The following is a 9,555-nucleotide window of genomic DNA, read 5'->3' as shown; positions in this document are numbered from 1 at the left end:
TGCCCTCTTGAAAGGGCCTACGCTCCTGCCTGAGCATCACTGGGCTCGGTTGTAATTCCAACTGGCAATGTGTGTACATACATGTATCTATTATCCTATCCATATATGTAGGTTTGCAGTGGTGGAAGCCATAACCAGAACTGAGTAGCGAGGCAGGACAGTTGTAGTGCTGAGCAGAATGTGGTCAGGAAACCTGGACTTTCGCCTTGGCTTTACCGCCAACCGGTGTTGACTGAGAAGCTTCAGCCGTTAAGGGATTGGACTAGATCACCTCCAAGATTCCTTTTTGAGAATTAAAAACCTTTAAGCACTGAAAAAGTTGTGACAAAGCGCCCAACACCCAACGGTGTGGCTGTCCTCTGTGTACGGCTGGGGAACTGTGCTCATTACCTGGTGGGATTTGTATAGTCAATGAAATGATGCCCACTTAAGTTTTGGGCTCAGCTAGTCTGTTGGGTGGACATCCAAGATCTCTCAATCTGTGGTGTGGCACTAATGAATGTATCCCATATGACAAAATATGTCCGTGTGTGTTAGCTTCCTGAATATTACTTTTTTCGCCTGCTCTCACCAATTGCTGAAAATGCCCTGACCGTCCTATCTTCACCACAAGTATTAGAACCAGAATCTACTCTTTTTAAGGATTCATTCACACTCACTCGTAGCAGGAACTCTATGAGGTAGGTCCTGTTATTCTCACAGAGAAGGACATAGGCACAGAGATTAAATTGCTTATCCAGGGACATGACAGAGTGGTCTTCTAGATCCAACTGCTGTATCTTACCACCTGCTCAGTAGTAAACCTGAGGTTTCACCTTACCCTTCTTCACATACTTGGTCTAAATTAGGTGGTTGAAAATCTGTATCATTAAAGCCCTGCCCTGCGGCATTGATAATTATCAAGAATTTGTGAGGGGTGACAATCTCCATAATGCGATTTTACTAACGCCACTATTAGGTTATGTGCTTTGAGTTGTCTCCCAGTATGGTGGCAGTCAGTCGTGCACTGGATTGCTTTCCATCCTCATAGAGGATGAGTCCTCATGAGGAAGAGTCCTCAATCTGTAGCTGACTGGGACGACAGCTGTCATCTAACTGGCCCAGTTGTGAGCTCTGTGCTCCAATCCTTTCCAAATCGTGTTAGTTAACATCATATATAAACTGGGGAGGGGTGGGGAGGGGAAAGGCGGGGGGGGGGGGGAGACAAAAATAAGAGGGCAAGGCCGGAAGTAGTATGTCATTTTGTGTGTGTGTATATGTATTCAAGTATAAAAGGACATGAACCCGGACAAGAGGTGTGGAGAATTATAGCTTTATTGTGTAACTCTTAGTAAATAGAGATTATACAAAAAATAATCCAGGAGAGCTGATGTGCGTGTGAGTGAACAGAAAGGCGGAGGGTTTAAATCTCACAACACCAACTATGCCTCCCCAACTTCGTTAAGAAACTAGCTACCTTGAGGAAAGTCTGGATTCAGCCGGGACCTGCTCTGGTCACTAGACTCATACCCGGCAAAAAGGAAAAAAGAGTCTCCAGACGCTGAAAAGGGATATTTATGGAATACAATCCTAAAGAGACAAGGATTTTTTTCTCCCACATTACCGCACATCGCCTTTTTTGGAGGGAAAAAAAGTTTGATAGGTAATGCAAAATGGCGACCTGCAGTGACGTCATGCCTGCCTCGGTCGCGTACTGGGGCCTCAGTAAGGGCGGAAGCGGGCTAAAGCTGCCTCCAGGTACCTCAGTACGGGCGGCCCCAGCTACCTACGCAAAAGGGAAAGTATGAACGTCGGGCGGATGTGTCCCAGCGGATAATTTAGTGAGGGCGGAAGCTCTTCTTTTAAGGGCGGAAAGGCTCCAACCCAAGGATAATAGCTTCAGCGCCTGTTGCGATTCAGTCACTTCCGGGGCGGATCGGAAGTTGCTTTGTTTTGCTTCAAGATGGCTGCGGGGATGTATTTGGAACATTATCTGGACAGTAAGAGCAGGCTGGAGGAGGGGGTCAGGGGTCATAGAGTGGCGGTGGGGGGCGGGAATCGGGACTGAGGAGCCGTACGGCCCCGAAGTCCCGGTGGTCAGAAAGTCACAACTGTGAAGGGGTTCGGTGAGAGAATGTATTGGACGGTGTGAAGAAAGAGGGGGCGGGGCAGCAGGGTCGAGGCCTGGCTTTTGGGTGTAGACGAGGGAGGGGCTGCGCGGTAGGACTGAGGGGATGGCTCTTGAAGGACTAATGGGCAGAGCTGGAAAGATATTTGCCGACCCCATCTCCAGGGCCTCCAGCTTCAGGATATTTTTTTTTTTTCACCCCGAATCGTTCCGAATCGATTGTGTTAGTGTATCACCCACTGCCATTTGGAGCGGCGACAAAGACCTGCTCGCAGCCACTCCGCTCAGTTCTTTCTCAGAAGCGGTCTCTCCTGGGCTAGAGGGCTATGAGTGGCTGTCAGATGATCAACTGGAACGCTTCTCTTCTTGGATCCAATTCCTTTCAAATAGAAATCTAGTGTTATGTTTGCCATTTGTGTAATCCACCCCTTCACAAAGCCTGTCACCCCTATGGGCTTACATTTGTCTTAGTGTTGGGAGTCGTTCGTTCATTCATTCATTCATTCATTCATTCATTTATTGAGGCCCTGCTCTGGGTCAGACTTAATGGCAGCTACTGTGGATATAGCAAAATGAGTAAGACAAAGACCCTGCCCTCAAGTGCTCATAACAGATTCTGATAATAAATGATTACAAAACAATGTGATGAGTGGAATCATAGAAATACATTAAAAGGACTTGGTAGCACTGGAGAAAGAAGGGCTAATTACCTAGGGGTGTAGGTACAGCTTTACCAGAGGATGTGATATTTGAATAGAGTTTTGAAGACTGAGTGTTTATTTGCCAGTGTGGAGAGAGAAAGGAAATTGCTGGTTGGGAAAAGCATCAGCAAAGGTATGATGGGTTTATGGCAGGTCAGGGAAAAGTGAAGTCAGAGTGTTTGATACATAGGACTCTAAGGTGGAAGATTGGGAAGTGGCTAGAAAAAGAGGCTGGGGCTGGATTGCGCAAGGTCTTTTAAGCCAAGCTAAGAGGTTTGCATTTTCAATAGTGAAGAACCAACAGATTTTCTTAAGTAGAGTGATTTTAATAAAGGAAGATAACTGATGTATGAGAAGGTCAGGTCTGAGAGAGTGACAGGAATATTTAGGAGCAAAAAGGACAGCACTGATTGAATGAGTAGTTGAGAGAGAAGGAAGAATCTAAGGTGATTCCTTGATCTCATGCTTGGGAAATGAGGTAGACAGGATGCCATCAGCAATATACTTAATTCAACTTCAGGAGTATAGCAATATACTTAATTCAGTTTAGACTTAAGTTTAGGTATGGACTGTAGGAGTGGATGAGATCAAGTTCATTCAGGGAATACAAGTAAAGTGAGAAAATGAGAGGATTAAAGTATAACCTCAAGAAAGCATTAACATTTAAGGGACAGGTAAAGAAACCATCACTATTGGAATTATCAGAAAGTATGTGATGAGACTTGGAATCCTAAGAGGAGAAAAATTTGCTGAAGGCAAGAAGATGGGGCCATCTGCTGCAGACATATTTTTTTTAAGATAGGACTAATAACAGATCGTTTGATTTGGTAAGTCATTGGTAACTCAAAGTAATCTCCGTAAACTAGTGGCAGCAGACCTGAGATTATAGGTTAAAGCAGTGAAGGCATTTTAGAAGTTTGAAATGGAGTCACGAGAAGAGATTTTTCTTTCGTGGGGAGACAAGTATAGATGCACTTGTTCAGGTATTTATTTAAGACCCTCTGTCTGCAAGCCATAGCAAAATAAGAGAGAAGACAGACACTTCCAGAAGGAAGGCTAGGGAGATAGATACCAAATAACTGGTTGCACAATTAATTATTAATTGCAGTTGGATAAATGCGAACAACGGTAGAGATAGAATAACTTGAGAGCATAATCCAGGACACCTGGAGTCTGGAGAAGTCCAGGTTAGGCTGAGCTTTGAAGAACGAAGAGTTTAGTAGGCCAACAGATATGGTGGAGGTGGGATGAAGAACCCCAAGCAGCGCATTCCAGGCAGAGAATGCAGGAGACAAAAAGCCAGGTAGCAGGACAAGCCCTGGCAAGTTGGGGGCACTCGGAGAAGACCAGTCTGGTCAGATCAGACAGAGCACAAAGGGGGACTGACGTGAATGAAGGCTGGCGTAAGATGAGCATGGGCCAGAAAGTGCAAAATGGGAATAGGAATTGTGTGATAGGAAGTCACCAGGTGATTTTAAAGCAGGAGCATGACTTGACGAGGTTTACATTTTTTTTTTTTTTTTTAAAGCACATTCTGACTACGATCTGAAGACCAGAGTGGAAGTGTGTGTGTGTGAGGAGTGCTGGAGGATACCAGGAGGGTATTTGGGTTAACGGCAAGGAGCTTGGAGGCAAAGTTTGAAAGTCAAGGAAAGGGAGGGGCTGATTTGTAGAGTAAGGTCCTTGAGGGGACAAATGGTGGGAAAGCTGTGCAGAAATGGCAAAGTTAGTTGTGGAGAGACACAGACACAGCCTCCTCTGAGAAAGGAATGATGAGTGCTGTTCCAGATAAATCCAATGGTTCCAAGGAGGGAAAACTGAGTCCCGTTTTGGACCTGCACTTTAAAAACAACTGTTAGGCCTATGGAGTCCAGTGATTCTCAGTGTCTTTTCTTCTCCCTAGGTATCGAAAACCTCCCATTTGAACTGCAGAGAAACTTTCAGCTCATGAGGGACCTGGACCAAAGAACAGAGGGTACGTACAGAGGAAGGGGTTTGTGTGTATAAGGAGTGTGGATGATCATTTCTTTTTCTCTTTGGTGTTACCATGTCATCTGGTCTGATCTGGAGAACTGTGGCTTCTCTCTTTTTTACTCTCTTGGAATTCTTAAAAGGAGAGCAGTGATGAACTGCATTTCTATATCCGCTTCTCATAGTAAATAGAGTATTGCGACAATGCCTCAAGAATTCAAAGATGTTATGTTCTTTATATCTGCAAGAAGAATTCAGAGATAAGGCAACCCTAGAATCATTTCTGTTCTCTATGTTCAATATGTCTATAGGAAGATTGTCGGAAGACTAGGATGTTTCTGCTCCACTGGATTGATAACGTTACTATCAAAAAATTCATTGTGGCTGTAGACCGCAAGTCATGTTGGTAGAGAAGTCCTTAAACAGAAGGAAAGAGAGAAAGAAAAAAAAAGAAGAAGGAAAAGCAGCAATTAACATCAGGATCTCTACACTGTATTCTTCAACCTTACAGAAGCAGTAGATACCATCTGTGGCTTCTTTTGGATGTTGAGCGAGTTTGGCTGCATTGAGGCATTCACTTGGAGCCTGAGGCTACTCTACAGTGGTCAGATTGGTCTCTTCAAGGTCAAAGATGTCGTCCGTTGGAGCCAACCCCCGTACCTGCTGAAGGATATATAGGTCTTATCTTCCACCCTTAAGTAGCCATGCTCAAAGATGTGACAAGCTGGTGTTAGAATACCCAGAGCTGTGATTTCAGCTACCCTGGGTAAGTTTACTCACGAAAAGGTGAACATCATCTAAAATCCTGGATGCAGACCCCTGAGAACTGGCTGCCAAATGCTGGGAACCAGCTTCGCATCCTTTGTAACTCAGTTCCAGCTCTTGAGTTCATACACAGAAAGACAGTTGGAGATTATCAAACTATGTGCATTTTCAGCTTCCTCCAAAGGCCTCAGATGAAATGGGGCACAAACATAGTATGTACACAGATCCTGCCAGCTGTCTGTCGCTGCACCATGCTACAGTCATTCTTTTGTCTCTTTTCATCGACATGCTTTATGAGCCTTACCAAATATTAGGCAGTAGAAAACTACACTCTCGCTGTCTTGGGACATCACCAGCCTTCCAGTATGAAAATGTTCGGAACAATGTCTAAGATGAACAAACAGAAAAAAAAGTGATGGGAAATACGAACAGGTTGATGAGCAAAATAGGGTAGAAGAACTGTTACATAAATGAACTAGGGCCTAGTTTTAAATGATGAGTCACAGATGTACAGACCTGGAAGCCGGCAGCAGCAGATGACCCAGCCGGGTTCGTAGCACTCAGAGCTGTTGCAGAATGTTTTTGAGACAAGGAATCGGGAGGCTGTGAGACAAAATTCATGGTTCGAGAAGCAGCCAGCCCTGCAAAGAAGCATCTTCAGACATCAACAAAAATATACTTTGGTGTTAATGTGGTGTGCAAAGGCTCCCTCCCTCCTTATGTTTCAATAATTTTAAGTTCCAATGGTGCTAGCCATGTTTTCAGCACCTGAAGGCACCTCTAAGACAAATACTGTCAATATGTTGCATTACTTGAGTAAATGGCACAGTACCTATGAACTTTCAGGGCATTTTAGTTCGAAGGTTATGATGATCAGTGGAAAAGGTCCAAGAAACAAGAGGAAGAAGTGTGTTTCACCTAGCCAGTCAGGGGCCATAGTGACCAGGCCTCTGTCTCTGTTGTAGACCTGAAGGCTGAAATTGACAAGTTGGCCACTGAGTATATGAGTAGCGCCCGCAGCCTGAGCTCCGAGGAAAAATTGGCCCTTCTCAAACAGATCCAGGAAGCCTATGGCAAGTGCAAGGAATTTGGTGACGACAAGGTGCAGCTTGCCATGCAGACCTATGAGATGGTATGGCCCTGTTCACGGCTCCCCACTTACCTCCCATCTAATCCTTGGGGTCCTAGACCCCTCCTTCAGCTGTATTGGGATCTGTTTTGGGTCTGGGAGATACATAGAATCCGCCTTAGCTTTTTTGTCTTTTACTGGAACTACCCTTGTACCTCTCTCTTTTCCTTCCTTCTACCTAGGTGGACAAACACATTCGGCGACTGGACACAGACCTGGCCCGTTTTGAGGCTGATTTGAAGGAGAAGCAGATTGAGTCAAGTGACTATGACAGCTCTTCTAGCAAAGGCAAAAAGAGTGAGGAGGGGGGCGGGGCTTGAGAGGTGGGCGAGGATTCAGAGGGAGAAGAAGCAGCTCTTCAGCTCCTAGGGAGGGGCAGCCGCGTGGAAGGAGGTGGAAGAAGGAAGAGTTAACCCATCTTTCTGTCTCCCTGCCTTCTGGCTTCCCCCCTCTTTCCTAGAAGGCCGGACTCAAAAGGAGAAGAAAGCTGCCCGTGCTCGTTCCAAAGGGAAAAACTCAGATGAGGAGGCTCCCAAGGCTGCCCAAAAGAAGTTAAAACTTGTGCGCACGTGAGTATATAAGGGAGCGCTTCACCAAATGACGTATTTTTTTTTCTCCCGCCCCACGCTCGTGCCTCACGCTGCCCCTTGCCACTTTCTCCGTCTTCTGTGCCAGTAACTTCTCCTTATCCCTGTGGTGTCTGCTGGATGGAGAAGAGAAGCCACAAATCCCTTGCCCCACCAGGATGTCTTTCTACCACCTGTGTAGTTTCCCTGCCTGCGGATGACACGTTCTCTTCCTCTTGGCATGCAGAAGTCCTGAGTATGGGATGCCCTCAGTGACCTTTGGCAGTGTCCACCCCTCTGATGTGTTGGATATGCCTGTGGATCCCAACGAACCCACCTATTGCCTTTGTCACCAGGTCTCCTATGGAGAGATGATTGGCTGTGACAACCCTGATGTGAGAACCAACCGTTTTGCCTCCAGATGGGGTTCTGGGGGTCATGAGGGAGTGGGTACAAGAGGGGAAGACATGGTTGAATAGTGGGACTCCAGGATAAGACGAAGGCGGAGTTGGTTGGCCTTGGGACCTCCAAAGAGGTATTCTCCAAAGAGAATACGGAATACGGGAACACTGTTCTCAGGAATCTGTGGAGGGAACTTCTTTTCTTTCCTCTGCCCTTCCCTGGCCCCTGACTTCTGCTTCTTCCGTCTTCCTCCTTTTCAGTGTTCCATCGAGTGGTTCCACTTTGCCTGTGTGGGGCTGACGACCAAGCCTCGGGGGAAATGGTGAGTGAGAGAGTTGCGGTAGGCGCTGGGCTGCCCAGGAGCTGCGTGGAGGAGGGCACTCTCCCTTTCACTCACTTTCTCTGCCCGCCTCTCTATCACGTTGCTTTCTAGGTTCTGCCCACGCTGCTCCCAGGAACGGAAGAAGAAATAGATAAGGGCCTTGGATTCCCACACAGTTTCTTCCACGTCCCCAGCCCCGGGCTAGTGGGGAGAGGAAAGCCTGTGTTGGGGCCCGGGGGCTCAGGGAGAGCGGATGGCGCAGTGTTGTCACCCCTTCTCCTTCCCTCTCCCCACTCCTGGTGCTGAGGCTGCATCCAAACCCTGGTAGGGAGGGGTGCTGCAGCCGCTAACTGTTTGTGCTCTCATTCAGCCTGCCCCCCTCAGAGGGAAGTGGTTATGCCCACTGTCCTTTCGCCTCCATGCCGAGGTTGGTGCTGTATTTCCGAGGAATGGTCCTCTTTACTCCCCTTGCTTTGTATTTAAGGACTTGGGGCAGTAGCATGGGGGCACTCCCCAGCCCTCCTAATTCCCTCCCCCTGTGGGGGGCTGTGGTGTGATAAGCTTTCTTTGTTCTCCTCCTGCTTTTTCCATGGTAGGGGCGCCCCCAGAGCATCTGGGCAGTGGCCTTAGTTGAAGGGGCACCCCTTCCTCTGTGCCAACAGGATTCATCCTGGCCTTGTGAATGGGAGAGGGGGCAAGGTGGAATGCAGATCGCTCACATGTAAAGGAATTTGAGTAGGTGAATAAAAGCTCTGCGTGTTGGTCTGCTGTGTTTACTGTAGACACTATTTTAGTACATGTGCTAATTAAACTTTTTTTTTTTGCATCCTCCGGGTTGGACTAGAGGGGGGAGGATGACAATGCCAGAAGTAGAACGAGACATAGAACCAGAAGTGGTACCCCTGCTCCAGAGTCCACAACTCCTCACCATGGGGAGGACAAAGCTGGCTGGGGGGTGTGCCTCCAGGGCTTTCCAAAACTTTTTACAATTATGCATCTTTTCTCCGTAAACCATCTTTCACTTGATTTCCAATAAACGTGTATTTGTGTTTTGTGCATGTACCATTACACTATTAGCTTGGTTTCTTGTTTTAAACACAAAACAGAAAAACACTTTTCCCGTATGAGGATGGATTGTCTTGCTCACTTCCCACTGGGAAACCACTTCCTTAGACTGAACCAGCCTGACGCCTGAGCACCTCCTCACCTGGACCCTGCTTGCTTCCCCTTTTGGCTCATTTCTTACCTTAAGGGCCCCTCTTTAGTTCCCACGCAGGTAGACCCGGACCTTGTTTTGTACATTCCGTCCCTGCCTGCCCCAGAACCCTGCCTACATTCACATCTAGGCCTCTCCAAACCCCGGTTTTGTCACCTGTGATCTAGGGATAATAGTATCCGCTTTATGGGATTACCTTGGGAATAAGGGAACAACGTGCAAAGAACAACACATGTCCCACTCCATCGAAGGTACCGAGTCAATGACAGCTTTTGCCATCCTTATCCTCTCGAGTTGGAATATGACACGTGAGGACCCATCCACCCCTGCTGGCGCGGTGAACCCCGGAGCGCGCGTCAGTTTCCGAGGCCCCGCC

At 47.2% G+C, this 9,555-nt stretch overlaps 1 protein-coding gene and 1 long non-coding RNA gene across 7 annotated transcripts; one reads left to right on the top strand and one right to left on the bottom strand.

Moving 5' to 3' along the window:
• Positions 1-1,296: 1,296 nt before the first annotated feature.
• LOC122224165 lies at positions 1,297-9,522 on the bottom strand. Of its 2 annotated transcripts, none has more exons than XR_006204670.1 (4): positions 9,376-9,522; positions 6,061-6,185; positions 5,849-5,931; positions 1,297-2,486 (listed from the first exon to the last, which is right to left on the bottom strand). It is a non-coding gene; the product is annotated as an uncharacterized LOC122224165 (long non-coding RNA). The 2 variants fall into 2 exon arrangements; XR_006204669.1 differs by having other exon boundaries at positions 6,061-6,147; positions 9,376-9,518.
• On the top strand, positions 1,918-9,031 carry ING4 (inhibitor of growth family member 4). Of its 5 annotated transcripts, XM_042945647.1 has the most exons (9): positions 1,961-1,979; positions 4,712-4,783; positions 5,091-5,388; positions 6,510-6,676; positions 6,856-6,970; positions 7,134-7,242; positions 7,487-7,634; positions 7,902-7,963; positions 8,075-9,031. In XM_042945647.1, the coding sequence occupies exons 4-9, from the start codon at positions 6,548-6,550 to the stop codon at positions 8,112-8,114; spliced, it is 603 nt and encodes a 200-aa protein (XP_042801581.1). In that variant the 5' UTR covers positions 1,961-1,979; positions 4,712-4,783; positions 5,091-5,388; positions 6,510-6,547; the 3' UTR covers positions 8,115-9,031. The 5 variants fall into 5 exon arrangements, with proteins under 5 accessions (XP_042801580.1, XP_042801579.1, XP_042801578.1 ...); XM_042945646.1 differs by lacking the exon at positions 5,091-5,388 and having other exon boundaries at positions 1,918-1,979; positions 6,856-6,961; positions 7,137-7,242; XM_042945645.1 differs by lacking the exon at positions 5,091-5,388 and having other exon boundaries at positions 1,918-1,979; positions 6,856-6,961.
• Positions 9,523-9,555: the final 33 nt, after the last annotated feature.

The sequence above is a fragment of the Panthera leo genome, chromosome B4, assembly GCF_018350215.1.
Source record: "Panthera leo isolate Ple1 chromosome B4, P.leo_Ple1_pat1.1, whole genome shotgun sequence".
In the NCBI taxonomy this organism is placed as follows: domain Eukaryota; kingdom Metazoa; phylum Chordata; class Mammalia; order Carnivora; family Felidae; genus Panthera; species Panthera leo.
This window is presented reverse-complemented; position numbering and strand designations above follow the sequence as displayed.